Source organism: Rhinopithecus roxellana, chromosome 14 (assembly GCF_007565055.1).
Source record: "Rhinopithecus roxellana isolate Shanxi Qingling chromosome 14, ASM756505v1, whole genome shotgun sequence".
NCBI classification, from domain to species: Eukaryota; Metazoa; Chordata; class Mammalia; order Primates; family Cercopithecidae; genus Rhinopithecus; species Rhinopithecus roxellana.
Genome location: NC_044562.1, coordinates 12,003,381 through 12,030,584, shown reverse-complemented (window position 1 = coordinate 12,030,584; position 27,204 = coordinate 12,003,381). Strand labels below are relative to the sequence as shown.

The window sequence follows — 27,204 nt, the reverse complement described above, 5'->3', positions numbered from 1 at the left end:
CTCCCAAAGTGCTGAGATTACAGATGTGAGCCACCATACCCAGCTCATGGGTCTTGAAAATACAAAATTTGAAGGAAAAAAACACACACGCAATTGGAAGGCCCCCTTTTCTATCTTAAAACAATTTTTGGAGTCTTTAGTGTACTTGGATTTCTTTGTACAGAAATGAAAATGGTGTTTGAGCTTGGCTTACTATATTCAGTTATCTGCAGTTAGGCCAGGCTCTGATAACCTTTGTGCATATGCTGGTGGCTGTGAGGCTAGACCCACAGGGTAAGTGAACCCTTTCCAAAGAGAAAGAATACACTTTTTGTAGGACCTCTCTCCCTGTCAAAACAATGCGCCTTGCCCTGCTGCTTAGTCAAAGGCATTCTTTTGCTTCATTGTTCAAGGCAAATTGGAACCTTCCTTCTGCCTTTCTCTGCCTCCTACTCTTAAATTCCGTGTCCATGACAGAGATGCCTGAGTAATCCTGTCCCACGTAGATGAGATTATGCCTTTGGTAAAAGGCCTGCAGCATAGTGTGATTTGGCCTTCTCTGAACCACCATGTCCAAAATGTCTCTCACCACCCTCTGCCTTTCCCCTCACTTTGTTACAGAACACTGTTCTTTTCCTTCTTTGCCTTTATCACAGATTTGTCTTTACAAATGTTGTACCCCTTTATAGTGGAAAGTCCCTTTGGGCAGTTAGCATGAATGTTTTTTTTCATACCATATTCCCAGGAACTAGTGAAGTGCCTGAAATGTAGTAGATCCTCATCCTCAGTGAATAAGCAAAAGAGGGAGATAGTTATCCAAGTCAGGTGGCAACTAACCTGCTCCTCCTCCTATAAATTATCTTGGCTGTTATTTCTTGAAGTAAATTAATGCTTTACTCATGAACTCAGAGCTTAAGAAAGAGAATCTGTTCTCCTCTTCCATTCTCCATTTGTTCCTTTCTTTTCCCCTTTTCTCCCACCTCTTCCCCACCATGTTCTCATGTGTCCTTCCTTTGTTTCCTCCCACTGCTATCAAGAGGTCCATAGTCAGCTGGAAGAGAATCCTGGCCTCCATAGTCACAGCATATTTGTGAGCTGGATGGAAGGCCCGTAATGGGGCCCAAGACCCTGGCCCCGCACTGTTCGTGCTCAGAAGTTCCCTGCATGGTGGTGTTTGTGCTCAGCAAGGCTGACTTTTTGGCATGCAGGACAAAAGGGAGCATGGGATGTTGGTGCTTATAAATTGGGTGTGAAATTTCTCACACAGTGGTTGTCTTTGGCATAAATTGGGCAATGTGATTATTATGTGGGCGGTTGGCTTGGGAGCTGGGGAATACAGATGGAAGCTGAAGGTAGTGGTGAGCAGGCCTCAGTGGTGGGCCGAGATGATGGAGATGTGGTGTGTGGCACACTCACTTGACCTGTTTGGGCTAGAAAATAAGCATGTGATCAAAGTGTGGGGACAGTTATCAAATAAGTACTTTCAGTAATATAGCTATAATTTACAAAAATCTCTTTAAGGATATCCTGTACCTTACATAGAATAATTGCACTTATCTGCACTTCCTCCTCCTAAAATATACTTGTTGAAACCTCTCATGATGTTGATTCCTCCTAAGCTTTGCTTTCTTCCTGTTTTTAGCCTGCAGTTGTGTGGCCTGTATACCCGGCCATGCATCAGAATATCTGGACAATTCTCTAGACAAATGATAGCAGGGATGCTGAGTGCCATTTACATTTAGGTTTGTAATAATATCCAAATGTAATTAAAAGAATTTTAGAAAGCTAACTACTTTGAAATTTTGAGACAAGTTATTTTTGGTTTATGTTAACTCTTTATAATTATGTAAATACAGCAATGAGAACTCTAGATAGCTGTTGTTTTAAGTGTATGTATGCTATAGTTATCCAAAGGTCTTATTAAAAGCATTGAAAATCATCAACTAAAATATGACTTTAACTTTTCAAATTGTAGGACTGGAATTATTCAGATTTGAATGAACATTGCACCAAAAAAACAGACATATTAATATTGATTGGACAAAATAAACCCAAGTTCTTGTATGTATGTGTATATATGTATACCCTTAGAGACAAAAAGCAAAGGAAGGGAGCACAAAGAGACTGGTACTTTAATATCCAGAGTACCAAAGAGCTCCCTGGGGATGAATTAGGGAAGATGGGAATAAACTGTCCTTCCTGCTGGAATAGCTAGTCCCCGACACAAAACTCTCTGAGCACCTGAGCTGAGCCCACAGTATCATTTCCTGGAATGACACTCACACTGAAACATCCACAGGAACTCAACTCTCCATAGAAATACCCACCATTCCTCAACGTCCGCAAGAGCTCTTAGACTGAAAGCCTGGCTTCATGTGTCGTGAAGGACCATCGTTCCCAGACATAAGTGTATTAGTGCCTCAAACTCTGCCCGGGACTGGACAGACCCAGGGGAAGACGAAAACAGACAGAGCCTTCCCCAAGAGAGCTGCTTCTGCTTCTCCCACTTGCCAGGTTCGCAGAGCTGGGACTGTCCTCTAGTACCCTCCATCAGTCACCTAACTCAGAGTCATCCAGCAAGAGAGGGAGGAGAGAGGGACTGAAATAAGTAGTCATCAATAGGAATCTTCCTCTTTTAGATACCAACGCTCTTCTGGGCAGAAGAACTGACTTCATCCATCTGGGCATCCTGCTTTAGCTGCCCCTCTTCCCCCTCCCGCCCCACACAGGGCCTAGTAAAAAGTTAGTTTGTGAATCACCTCACTAATGACTTTTGTACTCTCTGGTCATGAATTTCTAGCTGCTTTCAAGCTTGTCTCTGTGGAAACATGATGACTATAAACATCTACAATCGCTCAGTAAAGCTCAGGATAGCATGAAAAGAATTAGCCATTGTAGTGAAGGAAAAAATTAGTTCTTACTTTAGGAATCTGAAGGTTTCTCCTAGCATTTATCTGAGAGAGACAGAGAGAGAGAATGAATGAATATGTGTGTATGTGTGTGTATATATATATGTATGTATATGTGTGTGTGTGTGTGTGTGTGTGTGTGTAGCTCTCCTGGGCTTTGGTAGAAGAACTGACCTCCTCCATCTGGGCATCCTGCTTTAGCTGCCCCTCTTCCTCCTCCCCACCCCGCACAGGGCCTGGTCTAAGAGCTCTTGTGGATGTTGAGAAATGGTGGGTATTTCTATGGAGAGTTGAGTTCCTGTGGATGTTTCAGTGTGAGTGTCATTCCAGGAAATGATACTGTGGGCTCAGCTCAGGTGCTCAGAGAGTTTTGTGTCGGGGACTAGCTATTCCAGCAGGAAGGACAGTTTATTCCCATCTTCCCTAATTCACCCCCAGGGAGCTCTTTGGTACTCTGGATATTAAAGTACCAGTCTCTTTGTGCTCCCTTCCTTTGCTTTTTGTCTCTAAGGGTAAGTTTATAGTCTTTCTGACATATGTTTGGAGATACTCTTCTTTAAGACTGATCTTAAATACATCACTCTTGGCGTGTTGCTGTAAGTTGTTTTCTCTGAGGAAGGCTTAATATTAACAGGGTTAACTTAAACTGGGCCTCCAGTTTGGCCAAGAGATTCTAACTTCAGGAACCCTAACTCCTGGACATGACTTGGGAACTTTGCCTTTAATTCTCTGTTCCGTAGTGTCCAGGATGGGCACACAGAGTAGTGGGGGCACCTGGGCCTGTCCAGGTGCAGAGGGAAGCTGGCTCATTTTTTCATTATCCCCTGTCAGGAATTCCTTGCCTCTGCTACATCTGTTCAGCAAGAGTCTTTGGAATTTGTTCTCTTTCGCTCTATATTCACTGAGCTTGGTAGCCCAGGGTGTTCCTCAGTTAAGAAGATGTGCGCACATTTAAAGCCTGTCACACTCTTAGTCAATGTTAAGTGGACCAAAGTAGTACGGATCACATCCAAGGGTTGGTTGGAAGGCACAGTGGATCCTTTCTAAATTTGTCTGGCCCTACTTTGGATTCGTGTGTCATATTGTGTGTGTGCTGTTAAGAAAACCTCACACTGAATCCTACGTGCTGTTGATTGTATGTGTTCCCACGTTGGACTGTGCACTCCAGAGTGAGAACCGTGACTTCCCTTTCTACATCCCAGCTCCCAAAAAAGTACTGGGGACACAAGTGTGCTTACTAGAGAAATGCTAGAGAGATAAAGGAACAAGCACATGGTTACCCATTGGTATTCAGAGGTGGTATCCTCTCCAGTAGCCTCCCAGTAGTAGAGGCTAGGGTGCTCTGGGAGTCCAGTTTTATTGCAGAAGTAACAAAATGATTACTTTGAGACGAAATCACCTGTAAGGTGACCCTGTGCTCTGGACTCGAACTTTCAAGTTCCAGGACATGGAAGGTTTGGAGAGAGTTTAAAACATTGATGCCACTTGATGGAAGCATATTCCTAATTGAGCTTTTTTCTTTTGCTTACAAATGACAAATTTCTTTCTTTTGACCCTAAGAAAATTGTCATTGAGACCTCTTAAGGACACTTGACAAGGGGGAAATGGGTGCTTTCCCTTTGAAATCAGTTCTAGAGAAGGTGGTTTTAACCATGCCTTCCTCCATTTCTCTATAATGTCCATACATTTCTTTCGGCTGCCTAACTTGAATTAGTTGTATGGCCTTTTAAGCACATTTTTAAAGAAAATTCTGTTCCTAATTCCTCACTTCTGTTGAAATATTTTTGAAGAGCTGATTTTTTTGCATAGCACAAATAGTGAGGGTGTAAAATAGCTGCCATTTGTCCAGTACTTATGGTTTTCCTGTCTTTAATGCATTTTGTCTAATCTGCATGATCTCCCTTTGATACAGTACAGAGATGCTTTGGGTTGCCAGCAATACAGGCCTCATTCCAAGTGGTATAAGGGAGAAGGGGAGTGACTTGGTTCGTGGAACTAAGTCTGGGTGTTTGGGTCTTGCTGCCCTCCTTTGGACACATGCCAGGCATTAGACCTTGGCTCTCACTGCCTCTCACTCTACTTTCTTTTGTTTTGCCTGTCTCTTAAGCAGGCACTGCCATTAGTTGGCTCCAACAGCTCTAGGCTTGTACCTGCATAGCTCTAAGTCCACAAGAAGGGAGGTTCTAGAATTAATTACTGTGATGGGTTGGGAGAGCCCTGATGCTGTGGCCAGGATCCACTGAGGCAAACAAAGGTGTTGTCACTTTGAGAGTGGGGGAGGTGGTTACCCAAGAACTGCCCTGGGCTGTCAGTAGAAGAAAGGGGTTGATACTGGGTGGGCAGCGCATTTCATAGGTAGACAGGATCATCCTTTTTTCAGACAGGGAAACAGAAGCCTATCTCTTTTCATTTTCTTTTTCTACCTCACATGAGGTTGGTCTTGCTGAAAGTGCAGGCCTGTGACATTACAGCTCTGCCCCAGGACAGGCTTACTGCCCAGTGCAAGCTGTGGATTTCTCCCTGCACAGAATCAGCCCTGGGCCCCTCTGTTGTGAGTATGCCTGCATCTCTCTGGAACCTGGTTATAAGTTATATAGCAGCAGCCAGAGCATTTTCCCCAAGACCCAAAGAGGAATTGTGCCTTGATCTGCACCTGCAGGAGGCACTCAGCAGCTCTTACCCAGTGTGAACTTTGAGCTCCTATAGTGCCTTAAGGAGCAGGTATCTATGGAAGTTTGCTTTCTGCCCTCCTCACAGTTCATTTCCCTCTCCGGTTTCTGTTGGTGTTTTTCTTGTCTGTCTTTCCCAGCAGAAGGTTTTGTCCCTTTTTGCCTCCCTTTGTGAAGGACTAGTAAAGCTGAAATGAATTTTTTAGTTGCCACCTGTCTGTGCTCCAGTTCTCTCTTCTCACGTTATCTGTATCAGTGGTGTCATTGTTGAGATCGTCTTAAAATGCCAGCCCAGCTTTTTGGCAGCAAGCTTTTGGGTGGAAGGAATGAAACGTGATCCCTAACTGGCAGCTTGATTGCATTCCAGGCTCACTTCTGTGGTAGAGGATGGATTACTGGTGCCAAAGGGCAGAAGTAGCACTCTGCTAGCACCCTCAGAGCTTCTAGTGTGCCATTTCCACTTTTGTGTTGTCAAAAATGCCAACATTTCCAGCCAAGTTGGAAATTTTTATATTCCCTGTGTTCTGACAAAAGCCTTCTTTAATTTTGTAAACAGGGAGAGGAATTTTTGTTTCAGAATGTGGATATTGAAGGATTTTTTTGCACAGAGTGGTAGAACCGGCCCTGTTTAACGCTGGTCCATGTTGACTGGATTGGGGGTGATACGTGTACCCCACTTCCCATACTTTGATGGAGGAAGGGAAGTAGAAACTTGGAAGAAAAAGTCTTTATCCAGCCATTCAATTCATACAGTGTGTTTTGCACTTTTATACTTTTCTATTTATCCAACTTTGGTTAAAATTAAGAGGGAACAGACAGGCAAGGAATATAGTTTGGATAATGAGCAAAAATTCCTCCAATATATGAACATGGAATATCTTTCTATTTATTGGTTTGTCTTTAGTTGATCTTAACAGTGTTTTGTAGTTCCCTTTTGTTAAAGTTGTTAGGTGTTTTTATTGACGCTATTGTTAATTGTTTTCTTAATTTGATGTATAGAATATACAATGGATTTTTTAATACTGGTTTTGTATCCTACAACCTCAGTGAACTTGTTTATTGGTTCTGATTTTTTGCGTGCATTCTTTAGTGTTTTCTACATACCAAATCAAGTCATTTGTAAATGGAGATAGTGTTAGTTCTTCCAATTCAGTCTGCATGCTTTTTTTTTTTCTTTTCTTTTCTTTTTCTGGTTGGATTTCCCTGGCTAGAACATCTACCACAATGTTGAATGGAAGTAGTGAGAGTAAACATCTTCTCTCGTTCTTGATCTTAGGGGAAAGCATCTGGTCTTTGACCATGTTGTTGATGGTGTGTGTGTGTGTGTTTGTTTGTTTCTTTCTTTTTTGAGATGGAGTCTGGCTCCATTGCCCAGGCTAGAGTGCAGTAGCGCAATCTCAGCTCACTGCAACTTCCACCTCCCGGGTTCAAGCGATCGTCCTGCCTCAGACTCCCTCGTAGCTGGGATTGCAGGAGTGCACTGCCACGCTGGGCTAATTTTTGTATTTTTAGTAGAGATGGGGTTTCACCATGTTGGTCAGGCTGGTCTGGAACTCCTGACCTCAGGCAATCCGCCTGCCTCGTCCTCCCAAAGTGCTGAGATTACAGGTGTGAGCCACCGCACCCGGCCTGGAGGTAGTCTTTATCAGGTGAGGGAGTTCTCCTCTAATCCCTGCTTGTAGTGTTTTTAGCATGAAAGCATTTTACTGTGTTTAGAGAATATGTTGTTTTTTGCCTTTTATTATATTAATATAACAACTATGATATATATTGAACAAACATTACATTCCTGGGGTAAGTCGCACTTGGCCATAATGTTAATTCTTTTGATATGTTGCTGAATTTGGTTTGCTAGTATTTTTTTTTTGAGGATTTTAGATGTTTACATACATTCATAAGAGATACTGAAGATACTGTACTTGAGAAATTATCTTAAACAAATAATTTTAAGCAAGCAAACATCTGCAGTAGGAATTAAACAGCACAATGTGCGGAACACACTTAGCACAGTGCCCAGCACCTACTAAGCATCAGCTTATGGGAATTGCTTTTTTTTGGCAGATGGTCGTTTAATGTCATGACTCAGAGCAAAGGATGTTGAGTTGAACAGGCCTGGGTTTGAATCCTGGCTTCCTCCACCTCCTTGTTAGCTGTGTAGCTTTGGGCATATCGTGTCTGGATGCCTTAAGTTTTTTAATTTTTAAGACCCAAGTGACAATAGTCCTCTCAGGGTTATCAGGAGGATTGAATGTGACTATGCACAACCAAACCTAGGACCCGGTACACAGTTAAGTGCTGTGATTCTATTAGTTGTTACTTTTCTTGTTACTTTTAAACATACTGACTGCAGTGGTTTTATGAGGGTGAAAAATTGAAAACAATTCAACTATCGATAAACAGATGATTGATTAAATATAGTAAATGCACACAGTGTCACAGTAAGAAGTCTTTAAAATTGACTAGATTAATACTGATCTAGAAAAATATTGGTGGTGTGCAAAAAAGCAGTTTTTATACATGTGTATAGAATTCATGTTTATGAATGCATTCGTCTAGAAATGCATATATATCAAATTGTTAGTTTAATTTGGGGAGCTTATGATTGCTTATAGTGGAACTGTGACTTAATTTAAAAATAGGTGTATGTTTTATCGGGAAAGAAGGATATACATTTCTTTCTAGCAGGAAAATTTGGAAGCTTAAAAAGTATTTGAGGTTTTAATTGTGTTTGTTGATTTGTCCTCAGTTATTTTCATAACCTTGTTTGAATTTATTATCTAATTAAGCCATATGCATGTTAAAAAAAAGTAATAAAAGCTTCTAAAAAGGATATATGAGAGAAGATTTTCATCCATTCACAAATTTTGCCTTTCTTCATGTGGACTACCAGAATTAAATTTTTTTGACTGTCTACTGGTTGTTGGCCCAGACTCTGTTCTAGATGTTGTAAATACCAAGAAGAATACAAAGTGGTCCCTACCCCAGGGACAGAGAAACCAAACAGATCTGCAGCCAGCTGATTTCAGGGGGCCATGGAGTAAATGGTACACGCATGGTCAGAGCCGGGCAGGATCTCAGGCTAGCAGTAGACTTGTGTTTTCAAGAATGCATAGGGGTGTGTCTGGCAGACAGGACAAGAATTGCAGATAGTAGGAACAGCCTTTGCAAAAGGCTTGGAGCTCTGCAAATTCAAGAAGAAAGAAATTTTGGGATATTTATGGAAAGCAGCCAGCCTTTGGGCTCATTATCCTGTCTCTGTGCAGCTTCCTCTTGAGGGAGCTAATTATAGTCTAGTTAGTAGGCTGCCACATTTCTTACTCCCTTGGAGAAGAATCTCAATTAGCAGGGAGTGGGTGAATCTGAAAGCCTGTCAGGATAGCAGCTTCTTCAAAGTGACCCTGCTGCAGTGAAGCAGAGAGATAGTTGTCTTTTCTTTAGAAAATGAGGCGTTTTCTCCCCGTTGGGCTTCTGTCCGTCAAAGCCTGCCTTAGGAGAAGAGAAGGAAAAGCTTTGTAGTTAGGTTCTGGCTTTCCTGGCAGATAGGCAATGAGCAGATGTTTCTTAGTTTCTGTGACGTTTTGTTGGTCCTCATAGATGAGTGTTTAAATTTTCCAAGCGAACAGTATGGCCCAAAGCTTCTAATTCCAAGTTCCAGACCTCAGACTTGAACTCATGTTTGTCTTTAGACTGATAGCACCCTGGGGTGATTCAGGGTTGGGTGAAAATTATAATATCACTCTGTAGAAATTTCATGAGTCATTTTTAAGTGGTTTATCCTGATGCTATAAAAGGTGGAATGGAGCTCAGGTGATTTTTAAAGAATCAAAGGAGGTGATGCTTGCTGGGAACTGTAGGTTCCCATCTGCTTATTTCAGATTTCTACCTGAGACTATCAGATGAAAGAAGTGGCCCTCCCATGGCCATCTTTGCAGTGGTGGCTGAAGATACAATTAATTATTTCTTCAGGCTTAAAGAGAACTTCCCCTTAAGATGATTTTATGTGTAACATATGCTCTTATATTATGTGAAAATGTTAAAATTGATGTAATGGCACAAGCCTGCAGTTAAAAATACTCATTTTCACACGTTTCTGCCTTAGTTAAAGCTCTAGAAAAAGAGGTTAGATACTACCAGATGTCTGCTTAGCAGAAAAGCCTAAAGAAAATGGGAATCCAAATGGCTAGTAGAGTTCAGTATGGGTTAATCTAGCCGAGAAATACTGAACGTTAGAACCCGGATGGGAGACTCTTCATCTTCTGCTGTAACCATGGTCTAGTTGCAGATACAGCTTATTTGTCCAGTTGAAGAATGGCTCATTCTACATAGTAGAATTTCCTAGTTAACTGAAACTGGGTACCTTTCTGATGATCCAGCCTCCTTTTAAATTTAATCTTAATTTCTGGTGTCCAAAACGCTAGGAAACATAGGCTAAACTTATTTTTAAACAGTGTGTTGGTTAAGTTTTCAAGTAATTGGCTCAGTTGGTTTTTATCCTCCAAAAGCCTTTGCAGGTATTTCAGTTCAAGGCATTGTGTCCAGCTCTTAATCTAGAAAATAAATATACTTTTGTCCTATGTTTTCCCGAATTTCCAATCGAGATGGGAAATGTGAATTACTGTCTTCACTAGCGCACAGATCATTGAAAAATTGAATCTTAAGTTGTTGTGCGGGGTCATTGTGCTGTTATTGTACAGATATGATTTGACCCCTGTACTGTCAACCGTATTCTAAGCATTTTGGGTTTAGGGGTTTTTATGTGCATGTGTTTGCTTTTCGTAGTTTCTATTAGACTATTAGGCCTTCAGTTGACTTACTAACATTACTTTGCACGTCCTCCTTCTCACTATCCCTGTAGTTAGTTGCTTCTAATCTGCTTAGGGAATCAGCTCTGTAAGCTTGTTAAATTTGTTTCCAAAGGGTAAGTAAAAAGACAGGTAGCACTCCTAAAGTTCAGTTTAAAAAGCCCTACATTGGCTGCTCGGTATGCCCTTTCCTCCTTCCCTTCTTTTTTTTTTCCCGAGACGGAGTCTTGCTCTGTTGCCCAGGCTGGAGTGCAGTGGCCGGATCTCAGCTCACCGCAACCTCCGCCTCCCAGGTTCACGCCATTCTCCTGTCTCAGCCTCCCGAGTAGCTGGGACCATGGACGCCCGCCACCTCGCCCAGCTAATTTTTTGTATTTTTAGTAGAGACGGGGTTTCACCGTGTTAGCCAGGATGGTCTCGATCTCCTGACCTCGTGATCCGCCCGTCTCGGCCTCCCAAAGTGCTGGGATTACAGGCTTGAGCCACTGCGCCCGGCCCCTCCTTCCCTTCTTATTTTTTATTTTTTATTTTTTTTTGAGACAGAGTCTTGCTCTGTCACCCAGGCTGGAGTGCAGTGGTGCTATCTTGACTCACTGCAACCTCTGCCTCCCGGGTTCACGCCATTCTCCTCCCTCAGCTTCCCGAGTAGCTGGGACTACAGGCGCCCGCCACCACGCCTGGCTAATTTTTTGTATTTTTAGTAGAGATGGGGTTTCACCATGTTAGCCAGGATGGTCTCGATCTCCTGACCTCGTGATCTGCCCGCCTCAGCCTCCCAAAGTGCTGGGATTACAGGCGTGAGCCACCGCGCCCGGCCTCATCCTTCCCTTCTTTGGGAGACATTTCATACAGGTGTTGGTGATGAAGGGCGTGCCTTCTCGGTAAGGTTTGTGATACACTGTTGTGTGACATCTTCAGGCAGTTTAGACAAGTTATAATCAACTTTGAAAAATATATGCTCTTTGAGGACGGAAACAGAATTGCTTCCATTTTCTTCATGCCTTCCCTGTGCCTCATTTCCCGTATTGTTTTGTGTGTGTCATCTAGTACAGCAACATATATCCTAATTATGGTTCCTCTGGCCCCCAGGTTATTGGCCTATTACATGAGAATATAAAAAGAATGAAAGCTAAATATTTTTGCTTTAAACAGTCAGTCGTCTTTTATAGAAATGGTAATGTGAAAGAATTAAAACAGGAGAATAAATAATAAAATATGAGAAGAAAGTCTTATATTCACATATTTACCATATCTACTGCTCTTTCTTTATGTAAATCCAAGTTTCCGACTGGTATCATTTTTCCTTTTGCCTGAAGATCTTCCTGTTACATTTCTTGAAATGCAGGTCTGCTGATGACAATTTCTGTTTGAGTTTTTATTTTGCCTTTATTTTTAACAGATGTTTTCACTGGATGTAGAATTCTAGGTTACTTCTAGGTGAATACCATTTTCAAGCTGTCATTTCCATTGTGTTCTGGCTGGCAGGGTTTCCTATGAAGTCTGCTGCTGCTTTTATGTTTGTTCTTCTGTGTGCTGTGTCTCTTCCCCTGGCTGCTCTTGTCTGGGCCTAACAGTTTGATTATGGTGTGCCTCAGTATGCTCTTCTGTCTGTATGTCTTGCTTGGGGCGTGCAGCTTCTTGGATCTGTAGGTTTATAGTTTCTATCAAATTTGGAAATGTTTTGGCCATCACATCTTAATCTTTTTCTGTCCTTCTCTTCTTCACCTTGTCCTTCGGGCCTGCAGTGTGGTGTGTGTTAGACTGCTGGATGTTATCCTTCAGGTCTCTGAGACTCTATTCCTTTTATTTATTTTTTCAGCCTATTTTGTTTCTGTGCTTCTGTGCTTATTTTGGATAAATTCTATTGCTATATGTTTAAGTTCCCTGATTTTTTTTTCTTTACTTCTGCAGTGTCTGGCCCGCACTTAATCTCAATCAGTGAAATTTTCATTTCAGATAATTATGTTTTCTTAAAATCTGTAAGTTCCGCTGGATTCTTAAAAAAACTTCCTTTTTTCTTGTGAATATCTATGTATTCTTTTAATATTGAACATAGTTATAATAGAAGTTTAATGTCTTATCATTTCTCAGAAGTTTACTATTTTCTGATTTTTTTTGCCCCTCCTGATTATGGGCCACATTTTCCTAACTCTTGTCATGTTTAGGAAATTCTTTTTTTAAAGGCTTCTCAGTACATAGTGAAGGAATTTTTTATTAGATGTTGTGTATTGTGAATGTTACCTTGTTGAGTGTCTGTGTCTTGTTTTATTTCTTTTAGGAATATCACGCTTTGTTTTGGCAAAGCAGATAAGTTACTTGCAGGTCTTTCTAATGCCCTGTAGGCCTGCTTTTAAGCTCTGATAGGGCAGATTTCGTTTAACTTTCACTCCAGACATACTTCAATCTCACTAAGACCTGACCTCTCTGGGGGTCTCCATTGAATCCCTTGGGTGGGTCACCAAGAACATTCCACTTTGGCTGGTTGGAGCTTCCCTACTTGTGTAAACTCTAAGAATTGTTCATTTCACACCTTCTTGGTCATTTTCTCCCTTGCTTCATGGAAGTTCACTCACACACGTGAGGCCTAGAACTTAGCACATTTCTGTAGCCCTCTTTCTGTGTAGCTTCCTGTAATTTCTAGCACCCTCAACCTCTCTGAACTCTGTTCTTTATTGTCTGTAGTATCTAATCTGCAGGGCTACTAAGTTTAATTGGAGGTCCCTTTCCCTGTACTTGGTGACCTGGAAATTATTAACAACTCCAGGCAGAAAGTTGGGATGATTGTATGGCTTACCTTGTTTGTTTCTTTTCTTGCAGGGAGAAACAAATAAATCCATATCTTTATGCAAATTAGCTGAACAGCCAAGTTCTGCACTGCCTATTATCCAGTGCCTGCACGTAGTTCTTTCAGATATACTGTCAGGTTTTCTAGCTATTTATTGCAGGAGGTTAAGTCTGGTCCACACCTAGCCTATCACTGATGCAAGCAAAAAATTTCAGGAATTCCATTGAAATTGGTCCATTGAAAATAATTCTTGGCAACTGAGTACTGTTCTAAATGACATGCCTGCATATGTTGGAAGACTGAATTAAACATAATTTACATGAATTTGTGAGTGAAGCATGATAGTGTCCTCATGTCTCCCATTTATTTTTTACCTGTCCCACAGACGAGAACTGTTCCTACTCAGCAGAATGATTATGGTTTAAGGTAGTAGAATAATGACATCTGTTCAGATGTTCTTAGAGCTCCCCAGAGGACAGATAGGCTGAGTGAGATCTGTCCTTGTCACTGCTAATGCTGACAGTACTCAGTGGGTGACTACTCCTTTGGGTTGTACTTATTCTTTACATTAGACTTAAATTTTCATTTTGGGAAGGCCATTATGAACCACTTTCTGAATCCACGGGAAGTCTATGCTAATAGCACTGTGCATGTGAATCAATAAAAAATGGATATATGGATTGAAAGAACCATCTTGAAACAGCATGGCATAACAAGACAATCTGAGGGATATAAAGGCACAGCGAAAGGAGCTAATTTGCATAAGGACATGGATTTGTGAGGATGTCTTTCTCTCCTCCTCCCCCTACCCTGTGTTGAATAAACTGAGCCATGTCATTTGGAGTGCATTGTTGAGTTTCAGGGAGTATTGGGGTCTTGAGTAGACACAAGACCTCGCTGTTGATAATTTAGCTTTTTTTTTTTTTTTTTTGAAACGGAGTCTCGCTCTGCCGCCCAGGCTGGAGTGCAGTGGCCGGATCTCAGCTCACTGCAAGCTCCGCCTCCCAGGTTTACGCCATTCTCCTGCCTCAGCCTCCCGAGTAGCTGGGACTACAGGCGCCCGCCACCTCGCCCGGCTAGCTTTTTGTATTTTTTAGTAGAGACGGGGTTTCACCATGTTAGCCAGGATGGTCTCGATCTCCTGACGTGATCCGCCCGTCTTGGCCTCCCAAAGTGCTGGGATTACAGGCATGAGCCACCGCGCCCGGCCGATAATTTAGCTTAAGAAGCGACTAGATCAAGGAAAACAGGAATTCTGTGTATTTTTTGGATAGCAATGATTTATTTCAAACTTATTGGTAAAGAACTAGTGCCCCTTTCAGAAATCATGAATATTGCCGGCTACAGATGTTGATTTTTGTTTTATTTAAATTAATCTTAAGTTCTTTGTTTAGCCTCCTAAATGACTCACTCTTATACTTGATGCATAAACTTTAATTTTGCATCATTGAAGTGTTGTTATAAATTTGTTGATTTTTAAGAATCCAAAGATGTTTCTTTTTTCTTGAAACAGGGTCTTGCTCTGTCACTCAGGCTGGAATGTAGTGGGGTGACCCTGGCTCACTGCAGCTTCAAGCTCCTGGGCTCAAGTGATGCTCCTGCCTCAGCCTTCTGAGTATCTGGGACTACAGGCACATGCCACCATATCTGACAATTTTTTTTATTTTTAAGGTACAGGACCTTGCTATGTTGCCCAGGCTGGTCTTGAACTCCTGGCCTCAAGCAGTTCTCCCATTTTGGCCTCCCAAAGTGGTAGGACTATAGCTGTGTTTTTTTTTTGTTTTTGTTTTTGTTTGTTTTTTTGTTTTTTTGATTTTAAATGCAACTTGAGGAGTATTGATTGAATCCACTGCTGTTTAAAAAATTTAAAAGTTAATGAGCTTATGAAAAAAATGTTAATCTTCACTAAAAAAGAAACGCAACATAGAAGATGAAGTCTTTTTTCCACCTGTCAGATTGATTAAAGTTTAAAAATGGTAATACTAAATGTTGGCAATGGTATGGAAGGATGAGTACTTCTTTGAACTTCGAGAAATGTACATTTATATGACCTCTCTGATAATTTTGGCACTATACATCAAGAACTTTTACACTCTTTGACCCACTGTTGTTGCTTCTAGGGTTTTCATTCCTAAAACGATTGGAAATTCAAACAAAAAAAAAATGTAGGAAGGCATTTGCATGCAATATTGCATTTCTAATGGTGAGGAATTAGAAACACCCTAAATGTCTAACCATAAGAGTGTTTCACTTGTGCTGTTTTCCAATTACAAAGTACCATATAATTATTAAAATGGTGGTTATGAAAAATATTTCATCACAGAGGAAAAATTTACATATTTGAAGTAAGCAGTATTCCAATATGATACATACTCTCACCTCAGCTGTTACTTTAAAATACCCAAGTGACCAAGTACAGTGGCTTATGCCTGTAATCCCGACACTTTGAGAAGCCAAGGTAGGAGGATTGAGTGACAGTGAGACTCTATCTTAAAAAAAAAAAAAAAAGCATGGATGGTCAGAAATGTTCCAGAATGTGAAAATAACTATTTTTAGGTGGTGGTTTTATGAGAGATTGTTTTCTTCTTTATATTTGTTCTATTTTTCAAAATTTGAGTGCAAAAGTATTCTGGGTATGTGAAAGCAAGTATGATCTTTGTAGCTTCATTCTGGGCTTAACCTAAGGCTTTCCAGATCCTAGAGGGGCACCTCAGACTCCAAAAGAGTATGAAAAAGTGTGTGTATGTGTGTGTGTGTGTGTGTGTGTGTGTGTGTGTGTGTGTGTGTGTATATAGTTTTTGTTTTTTTAAAAAACATTGGTTTCTGTGCTTACTGTTCAGATAAAAATTTCGATGATGAAGATTCTGTGGATGGTAACAGACCTTCCTCTGCTAGTTCTACGTCATCCAAGGCTCCACCAAGTTCTCGGAGAAACGTTGGAATGGGAACCACCCGCCGGCTTGGTTCATCCACCCTGGGATCCAAGTCTTCAGGTTAGTCTAAGCCCTGTGTGGCGTTCTGGTGTCAGCTATGCCAGCTTTTCAAACCAGAGGTGCAAGTACTTGCCTATGGTGGCCCTCAAAAGTGATACAGTCCCCGTATGCAGCAGGTTTCTGCCTGCTATTATTTAATTGAATTAGCATTGCAGTACTGATGCTGATTAGCTGGTAAGTTGTAAATTTGAGCTACTATGTTGACTTTTGCCACATTCTGCTAAGGCGGAGCCTGTAGAAGAAGGAAGCCAGCGCAGCGGAAAGTGTAGCTCCGAGATAAGAGCAAGAGCGCACCCTCATTGCATTGTTTAGTTATCTGGAGCCAGCAATGCCTGAAACCACTAGGGGTGTTTTAGACAATTTCTGTTTAACAAGACTGAGAATAATCCAGAAGTCACACCGTAACTCCTGGCTTTAAAATACATCTTGTGGACTGGCCCCTAGGTATTGGGGCATGTCTGCATGCTCTGCATGCAGGGTCGGGCTGTGGGTGGTGGAGACCAGCCACCTCTGCTCCAGTTCCGGGTGAGCCATGGTGAGGTGGCAGCTGTTGGTGTGTCTGTTGGATGGTAGCATGAAGTGGAGCTGGGCCAGCGGGAGGTAGCTCTGTGGGAGTGGAAGGCCTGTGTTTCTCTACCTGGACTGCAGGCTCTTCATGCAGGGAGGGCAGAGCTCAAGACCTCAAAGACAATCTGTAGAAGGCTGGGTAGCAGCAGCTCCACAGAAGAGTGACCAGACTGTTAAAAGAAAAACAAACAGAAAACAGCAACCACAAAAAACCCCATCCAAAGGACCACAACCTCAAAGATCAAAGGTAGATAAGCCTACAAAGATGAGAAAGAATCAGCACAAAAGCGCTGAAACATCTTTTCCTTCAGATGACCGCAACCCCTCTCTAGCAAGGACTCAGAACTAGGCTGAGACTGAGATGGCTGAAATGACAGAAGTAGGCCTCAGAATGTGGATAATAATGAACTTCACTGAGCTAAAGGAGCATGGGGTTGGGGTTAGGGTTAGCGTATTCACATAGGAAGAGAGGAAGTCAAACTATCTTTATTTGCAGATAACACGATCCTATATCTAGAAAACCCCATTGTCTCAGCCCAAATCTTCTTAAGCTGATAAGCAACTTCAGCAAAGTCTCAGGATACAAAATCAATGTGCAAATATCGCTAGCATTCCTATACATCAATACCAGGCAAGCAGAGAGGCAAATCGTGAATGAATTCCCATTCACAATTGCCCCAAAAAGAATAAAATACCTAGGAATACAGCTAACAAGGGAAGTGAAGGACTTCCTCAAGGAACACTACAAAACACTGCTCAAAGAAATCAGAGATGATACAAACAAATGGAAAAACAGTCCGTGCTCATGGATAGGAAGAATTAATAGTATGAAAATGGCCATGCTGCCCAAAGCAATTTATAGATTCAAGCTATTCCCATTAAACTAACATTGACATTCTTCACAGAATTAGAAGAAACTATCTTAAAATCCATATGGAACCAAATAAGAGCTCATATAGCCAAGACAATCCTAGGCAAAAAGAACAAAGCTGGAGGCATCACGCTATCCAACTTTATACTATAAGGCTACCCCTAACCAAAACAGTGTGGTACTGGTACAAGAACAGACACACAGACCAATGGAATAGAATAGGGAACCCAGAAATAAAGCCCCCACGACTACAACCATCTGATCTTCGACAAACCTGATAAAAACAAACAATGGGGAAAGAATTTCCTGTTTAATAAATGGTGCTGGGAGAACTGGGTAGCCATATGCAGAAAATTGAAACTGAACCTCCTCCTTACACACTGTACAAAAATCAACTCAAGATGGATGAAAGACTTAAAATTTAACTCAAACTGTAACACCCTAGAAGAAAATCTAGGCAATACCATTTAGGACGTAGTCATGGGCAAAGATTTCATGACAGAGACGCCAAAAGCAATTGCAACAAAAGCAAAAATTGACAAATGGACCTAATTAAACTAAAGAGCTTCTGCACAGCAAAATAAACTATCATCAGAGCGAACACACAACCTACAGAATGGGAGAAAATTTTTGCAATCTATCCATCTGACAAAGGCCTAACATCCAGAATCTACAAGGAACTTAAATTTACCAGAAAAAACAACCCCATTAAAAAGTGGGCAAAGAAAATGATCAGACACTTAAGAAAAGAAGCCGAACATGCGGCCCACAAACATATGAAAAAAAGCTCAACATCACTGATGATTAGAGAAATGCAAATCACAATGAGATACCATCTCACACCAGTCAGAATGGCTATTATTAAAAAGTCAGAAAAACAGTAGATGCTGGCGAGGTTGTGGAGAAAAAGGAGTGCTTTTACCCTGTTGGTGGGAGTGTGAATTAGTTCAACCACTGTGGAAGAGACTGTGTCAGTTCCTCAAAGACCTAGAGGCAGAAATACCATTTGACCCAGCAGTCCCATTACTGGGTATATACCCAAATCATTCTGTTATAAAGATACAGGTGTGCATATGTTCATCCCAGCACTATTCACAATAGCAAAGACATGGAGTCAACCTAAATGCTCATCAAGACTGGGTAAAGAAAATGTTGTACATGTATGCCATGGAATACTATGCATTCATAAAAAGGAACAAGATCATGTCCTTTGCAGGGACATGGATGGAGGTGGAAGCTGTTATCCTCAGCAGTTTAACGCAGGAACAGAAAACCAAATACTGCATGTTGTCACTTATAAGTGGGAGCTGAATGATGAGAACACATGGACACATGGGTGGGGAAAACACACACTGGGACCTGTTGCAGGGTTTGGGGTGGGAGGAGGGAGAACTTCAGGAAGAATAGCTATGTGCTGGTCTTAATACCTAGGTGATGGGGTGATCTGTGCAGCAGACCACCATGGCACACGTTTACCTATGTAACAAACCTGCACATCCTAGACATGTACCTCTGAACTTAAAAGTTGGGAATAAAAATAAATAAGATAAAATACATTTTGTTCTTACAAGTAACATGGTTCCTTGTGAGACCAGTAAGGATGTTGCATTAAATAAATTGTAGGAGATTTCTCTCATAAATTCTTCCTTTCACTCCTAATGTAGACAGTTTAGTTGTTATATACAACTCTCATTTTCTCTGAAGTTTTACATTTACATGCAAATTCCTTCTGAAATGTACCTCAGAACAATTGTGTAGCTGCTGCTCTTAGAACCATTTTCACTGATGGCTGTAGCTTTTGAGCTGTTGGTGGTGGTGGGGATAGTGGTGGATGGGGAATCCCATGAGCCAAAAAAGATGAAGCCGAAAGGACCAAATAAAAGCTATACTCATAATTAGCATTAAAATGCTGTCTCCTGATGGCCTCTCCTGAATTCTGAACTGGCCCTAGAATATTGGTATCTTGACCAGACCAGCCTGGGACCACTCTGCCTCCTGACCCCAGCATCTGTGATAGAGGAGCTATAGGAATGTTAATTGTACTTATTTCCAGTTCTTTCTAATCATTTTTTGGGTATATTTAAAAACATTTTACTTTTTGTTATTGAGTTTCAATTCACGTGACATAAAATTAGCCATTTTAAAGGGAATGTTTTCAGTGTTTCATCTACCTTGTAGCGTATATCAATACTTTGTTCCTTTTAATGCCTGAACAATCTTTCTAATCTTTTTTCTTGATCTATTCTTGGGTAATTATCCGTTGCACAAACAAGGCTTAGAAAATTACTAGACTGGTGCTTTCCTTCCCATCCCGCATCCATACCCTTTCCAGAAGTCCCTGCTGTGTAAATCATGCACATATCAGCTCGGTTTTCCCCTTCAGCCCTGCACTTACCCTTTTTTCCATGTTGTTTAAAACCATAGTCATGAATTTCCTGGTTAGCTCCTCCTCATGAGATACCTTAGGCTCAGGGACCGTTGTTGGCCTCTGAGTCCTCTTTGGTACGTGTGGGTACATGGTGTAGGGCCTTATGCAAAGGAGGCATTCAGGGCCTATCTGCTCAATGGGATCCAGTTTTTATGCTAAAACAGACACAGAGCACCACATCACAGTGAGTGACTATTGTCCTTTATAGTAGTTAGCTTTTCCACGGTGTGAGTGATCTTCAGCAAGAGTGATGACACACATTTACTGCTACCTGGGATTGTCTTTAAAGCTCCTTTCTGTCTGGATAGTTATCAGGACCCCAAACACCAGATACATGTGTAGTAAGAAAGTCTTAGAAAAGCAATCAGACTAATCCATGTAAATCATTAATGGGGGTTATGAAGATGACTATAGACACCAGTTTTTAAAATGTGAAAAAATCTGATAAAGCATCACTTGATTTTCATGCATAAAAGGGAGCTCAGATTAGCGAAAAGAAATACTTTCTTCAAATACTTTTAAGTATACAGAGCATCTTAGGATAACTTTGTAGGAGAAACTTGTAACTGATTCTTAAATGAAAAAAATGACAGTTAACCATGAGTTCAAGGAAATAGAAATGTTTTCAAACTAATATAAAGTTAAATAAAACTGAAATTATTTAGGACTGGTTTGAATAGTCACAAATTTGTAATGCTGAATTCCTAGTAATTACAGTTTAAGTTATTCCCTGAAGAATTAAATTTTCTGCTTGATCCATTTATTAGGAATCTTTCAAAACACTTGTATATTAATACAATATCTAAACCCTTTAAAACCATACCCTCCCTGCTTAAACAGGTAGTCTAAGTGACCTTAAGCTAATGTATATAGCATTGTAGAATTACTATATTTCATCTTGATATGAAGTCAGTAATGTTTGTCAATTTCATGACACTCCAAAGTTATATGAAGCCTTTCTAAAAAATAGTTCTGAATCTTCCAAAACAGAATTTTGATTGTGTACGTTTAGACTTCTTCAGTGTATGTGTTATATACATTGTTTCATATTTCTTGAAATTCTTTTTTACAGCTGCAAAAGAAGGAGCTGGTGCTGTGGATGAAGAGGATTTTATTAAAGCATTTGATGATGTACCTGTAGTACAGGTCAGTGAGGATATTTGAGTATGATTACAAACAAGGGTAGACTTTTTCTTCACATTTTATTTTTCAAGTATGCCTGTGTAATGTTCTTTACAGGTAATTTTAACTATCAACACTACAGGAGATCTGAGGTGCAGACTAGAAAATGTTGGAGCAAAAGTCAAGGCCCAAGATGATCTTTCAGTAAGATCAGGAAAGACATTGGTTGCTCTATTATTAAGTTTATGGATCAGGTCACATAAAAGAGAAAGAAATAGGTGATACTCAATTAGAAAATAAAAAAGGCATATTTATTTAGGGATTTTTTTTAGAAAAATTCATAAATTTGAAGGATTTTGGTGTCTGAAAAGTTACAGAGAATGATTTAATAAGAGCTGAGTTTATACCTTCTTTGATGCTTCACTTTAAATACCTGACAGATGAAACAAAGATTGTTTATAAAAATTGGGATACAGCCACAAGTTTTTGACTGCTTTGTGCCTTAGTATCGTCTATTGCTGGTTGAGACTAATACTTTTCCTCAGCCTACACTGGCTGTCTGTGCTCTGGATTCCTGTGGCACTTACTAGTCTGTTATGTACAACTCTCTTTGCCACCTTGGTTGCCGTATGTGTGTAAAGCAGGTAACAAGAATCTCGGTGGCCTGGGCAATATGATGAAACCTCATCTGTACAAAAGATACAAAAATCATCTGTGGTGGCATATGCCTGTAGTTCTAGCTGCTCAGGAGAGTGAGCTGGGAGGCTCCCTTGAACCCGGGAGGTGGAGTTTGTCGTGAGCTGAGATTGAGCCAATGCACTCCATCCTGGGCGACAGAGTGAGACCCAGTCTCTTAAAAAAAACAAAACAAAAAAACAATCTCGGGTTCAGGTTCATCCTTAAGTACTTGACCTGACCTTCCCAGCATACATCAAGATTGATTATAACCTATACCCTACCTGTTTTCTAAGTAAGATGTGGAGATAAATGAGAAAGTAGATTTGAAAGTCTTTAAAATTATAGGTATAGTGTCATGTTATAAATAACACTAAGAGTAAGAAATGACTTAGGCATCCCTGACTGTTTCCCGTTAGGCTTGTTTCTCTTTGTACATGAAATCATCTGTTAAGTTTATAGTAAAGCTACGTTTGAGGCAGGGTTATTCACGTATGACAGCAAATCTTGTGGGTACACATTTATAGTGAGAAAGATCCTCATTATAGACAAAACTCTGCAGATATTTTCTCATAGGTGTTTCTTAAAAATTAAATAATATATTTTACTAAATGGTCTTGACTTCGTGTAATTAAGAAGTAATCTGTTTATTCTGCATGTTTTTATATTGATTGTAAATTAATTTTGCTTACAGATTTATTCCAGCCGAGACCTTGAGGAATCCATAAACAAAATTAGGGAAATACTATCTGATGACAAGCATGATTGGGAGCAGAGAGTAAATGCTGTAAGCTGTTGACTTCATGGGATTACATTTTCATAAGATGTATTTAAATATCTCATACTTTATTATGAAATCAGGGCACAACTCTAATGAATTTTAAATAGTATATATTTTAAATGCAAATTATCGTATTTACACTTCACCCTTTTCGTAGAGTATCTCCTTTTATTTTTATTTTGGAAACACACCAACTTAAACCTTTATGAATCATCGAGTCTTTTAACAAAGACCTAACTGTGGAGTGTAGGGTGACAGCCTCCACTGTCACCTTAGCAGAAATTACATTCTGTGATTGTTTGCCTTTAAAGTGGCTTTTTTGTGGTAGTTTTAGTGTATGTCCCCCAATATTCTTTTCTTTCTTCGTATCGCTTGCTAGAAAGTTGTGTCTCCTTTATTTTTAAAAGTGGATTAATGGAAAGTGGGCTGGGCGTTAGAGCGAGGGTGTGTCTGATCTGAGAAGGCTATTTTCTACTGGTTGGCTGGCAAGAAGGGAGGTGGTACCATTGCCATTATATTGTATTTTAAATTCAGACCAGCCAGTTAATGGTTTAGTGGAGGATAATGGTTCAGGTAGGAATGCTTCTTCCTTTGGTTCATTAAATAAATGGCAGTTGAAGTGGGGTATGGGGGGAGGTAAGCTTAGGAGGGGCTTTTCACAAGCCAAAAGTTTTTAATTATTTATCATTAGTGTTGTAGGATCTATAAATACTTTAAGATATTTCAAATGTAAAACTTTTTTTGCAGAAATTACAATATATGTGTCACAAATACTCCAGTTAAAAATTATTTAGTCTTATTTGTGATACGTAGATTTGTTTATTGTATTAGCTAATATTTAACTGGCTGAATTCTCTTGGGAAAGCTTTCTAATCAGTTGAACTTTAACAATTATCTCTTTTGTATTTGATGGTTTCTGTTTTGTATATTCTGTGTTAGAATTGTTTTCTGTTTTTCTGAATTTTCTCTATTCCATTAGCTAAAAAAGATTAGATCTTTACTTTTGGCTGGTGCCGCTGAGTATGATAACTTCTTTCAACATTTGCGTCTTTTGGATGGAGCCTTTAAACTCTCTGCTAAGGATCTGCGGTCTCAGGTAGTGCGGGAGGCTTGTATCACGTTGGGGTAAGGACTGCGATGCTCCATATTCTCACCATAAAATAGTGTCACCACAGAGCTTCAGAGATGTCTCCTTGAGCATGTGAGCTGGGTCTCTTTAATGTAACTTCTGACTAGTCTCCAAGACCCATTCCAGTTAACACTTCTGTCAGTGGTTTTACAATACTTTTTGCTCAATTATGTGAAGTGTGACAGATTTTAAATTTTATTTTATTCAGTGATATAGCTCTGAAGCCTTTATTTCAAACTTTGAAGCAGTGTTTAATATGGAAAGATGAAACTCTATAAAATCCTGTTTCTCTGATTTTTCATTGATTTTTGCTGGCAGGCAATAGTGTGGTTATCAGAATGTTTGTTCCTAGAAGAGTACTGTAGTTGTAAAGTTAAAGGCATTTACTGCAGTCAAATTTTATTCTAGCTATATGTGTACTAGTGATCAAAGCTAATAAAACTTTGTGTTAGAATGTATATCAGAATATCAAAGCAGCAGCAGCAAGAGGAGGCCATTGCAGCTGTTTAAAGTTTTGGTTGCAGTCAGATTTTGAAGCCTGAATATTTTATGTTAAGATAAAAGAAAAAATACGCAAAAGGAGCCGAGGGCGCTTTTTCACATTTGTGTTTTATTAATACACCATCAGTTTGTTTCCTATTCTCAGACTAGTTGGGGCAGGTGGGCGGGTATGTGCCTGGAGTCCCTTCTACTTGGAAAGCCAAAGTGGGAGGATTGCATGAGCCAGCCCAGGAGTTCAAGTTCAACGTGGGCAACATAGTGAGATCCTGCCTCTAGAAAACAAACAAAAAGCTCCACAAAGACTAGTTGGAAATAAAAAACAAAAACAAAAACAAAACAAACAAACAAAAAAAAAAATCACTTTTGGTCTAAGAACTATTTGCCAAGTTCTCAACATGCACATCAGAGATCTTAGACCCTTGTCCTTTCTAGATAACTTTAAATGAAGGCTCTAGATGTTAAATGGTTTATGTGCTTCACTGTTTCTAAGAAAAATAACTACAGTCCAGTATCCATTTCTTGTTTTAGGCATCTGTCATCAGTTCTGGGGAATAAGTTTGACCATGGAGCTGAAGCCATTATGCCAACTATCTTTAATTTAATTCCAAACAGTGCCAAAATTATGGCCACGTCTGGTGTTGTAGCTGTTAGGTTAATTATTCGGGTAAGTATGTTATAGGCCACACATGAAATAAGCAAGTGGTAAATACCAATGGTTGATAAATATTAGAGGCATTTTTGTTAACATAATTATATTGAGTAAATTTATTAGCATAATTATATTGGAATTTTATATATATATATATATCTTTTCCCCCTACTTAATTGTGGCATATGAGCTTTTTATAATCCATAATGTGAATTATGGATGTGTTATAAAGTTAATGAGGTATTGATTGTTAGCTCACTATTGGTTTAAAATCTTTGAACATCCGGTGTCTGCTTCTGAGACTATATTGTATTCTTTTTTTTTTCTTTTTTTTTTTTTTTGGAGACAGAGTCTCGCTCTGTCGCCCAGACTGGAGTGCAGTGGCTGGATCTCAGCTCACTGCAAGCTCCGCCTCCCGGGTTCACGCCATTCTCCCGCCTTAGCCTCCCGAGTAGCTGGGACTACAGGCGCCCGCCAGCACGCCCCGCTAGTTTTTTGTATTTTTTTTAGTAGAGGCGGGGTTTCACCGTGTTAGCCAGGATGGTCTCGATCTCCTGACCTCGTGATCCGCCCGTCTCGGCCTCCCAAAGTGCTGGGATTACAGGCTTGAGCCACCGCGCCCGGCCTGAGATTATATTGTATTCTTGTTACTTAGATATTACTCTTAGTCTTAACCTCCTTAATCCCAGTCCTTCCATTTTAGGTATTGGTACTTGTGGTTTTGCTGTTCACCCAAAAGTTTAATTAATTGCACATAAGCACAGAAACAAAATATTCTCTTTGGTTAGATTTTCTAGGCACTTACTTGTTCAAATTTAAATAATTATCCAAGTAATTTATACACAAGTCTTTAACAAAATCTAATAGTTCACAAAGGTTTAAAACGGTTTTCCACATTACCTCCCTTCCACTTTCAAGTCGTTTTTGCCCAGAAGCAGCTCCTGAAGCTTTGAGGCTTGATGATGTTGTCTAAAGTCTATCCAGAATATTCTTGATTATTTTGGTTATTTACTTTGTATTATTAGTTCTTACTGTTCTTACTTGCACTGCCTACTTTAACTGTTAAACCCAAGGTCATTATTGGATATTTCCGTTGAAACAGTATCAAAATATATTGGTCTGATGACTCCTTTCAAACCCACTCAGATCTCTGCAGCTGAGCTAATTAAGACCTCATACTAATGATTGTTTTAGGCTTACCTTCATGTCATCATGTTGCCTGTTCTTAACTCTACATTTTCTAATGGCTTTTGACAATATCCTGTGAATTCTTTCTTTCTTTTAAAACTCACTGACATTCTAATCTGAATGTATACGTGCTATATAAGTAGATTAGTGAGGAAGTGATTCTTTTAATTTTGTTTTACTTCTGTATTTGCAAGTGTTCACCTCTGTTTTTTGTTGTTCTTCACAGCACACACACATCCCTAGGTTAATACCTGTCATAACAAGCAACTGTACCTCTAAGTCTGTCGCTGTTAGAAGGTAAATTTTAAAGGGTTTTCTCATTGTTTTTAAATTGTTTAAAAACCAAAACAAATTCCAAATTTCCTTCCATGGATAAAATTTCATGTTTAAAATGCTTAGTATTACTTAAAATCACTGCAATAAATGACTTTGAGTTGAAGAATCAAGATGTAAATATTTTGGGAAATGAATGTGGACAACCTCTATTATGTTTCTATGTGTGTGTGTGTGTATGTGTCTGTGTGAGAGAGAGTGAGTTTGGGGGCTAGTGGCAGAAGGAGAAGGGGAGAGGACCCCCTGTACATTTTTTTCCTGTGATAATCCTCCTACCTTTGTCATTGGTCTGCCCTATTCCCTGAGTAAAGGCAGTAACTGCATGCAAGAAAAAAATACCATAAACATCAATGGCAGTAGTTTCATATTTGAAAGGTATGTGTTGTTTGCATCTTCTGTTTAGCGATTTCTGGGATTCTGAATCTTCACCGTTACTTAGTTCTGTGCAGTTGTGGGAGATATATCCAGAAGACACAGGCAGATACAACCTGGGTAACTAGCTAGGGGTTTGTTCCCAAGTCCCTGTCTTATGTGTCCTGGTGAGCTGCCCTAAACTACGTGTGAGGAGTAAAGACTGTGTTATTTTAGCTCAGACCTGTGATTCTTGAGTGTTTTAAGAGTCTATTAAAATCTATGGACCCTCTTTCCAGCAAGTAGTAAATGTACAGAATAGTTTTGTGTAGGTTTTCAGGGAATTCATGAATACCGCTAAAGCTTTTCCAGTAGACGGTATTGGGAGTCTTATAGGATAATTGCTGGCAGGCTTGGGCAACCTCTTGGCCCCATTCCCATAGCTGTGTGTCTTGATTCTGGCCCTGTGAAA

General features: G+C 40.1%; 1 protein-coding gene across 15 annotated transcripts in view; it reads left to right on the top strand.

Moving 5' to 3' along the window:
* Positions 1–27,204, top strand: part of CLASP1 (cytoplasmic linker associated protein 1) — a 310,377-nt gene that overhangs the window by 166,165 nt on the left and 117,008 nt on the right. For all 15 annotated transcript variants that reach the window (XM_030916265.1, XM_010367499.2, XM_030916256.1 and 12 more), the window contains exons 9-14: positions 15,985–16,137; positions 21,076–21,149; positions 22,495–22,587; positions 23,561–23,706; positions 24,740–24,875; positions 26,275–26,345. In XM_030916265.1, the coding sequence (XP_030772125.1) occupies positions 15,985–16,137; positions 21,076–21,149; positions 22,495–22,587; positions 23,561–23,706; positions 24,740–24,875; positions 26,275–26,345 (673 nt within the window). The remainder of the gene's footprint in view (positions 1–15,984; positions 16,138–21,075; positions 21,150–22,494; positions 22,588–23,560; positions 23,707–24,739; positions 24,876–26,274; positions 26,346–27,204) is intronic.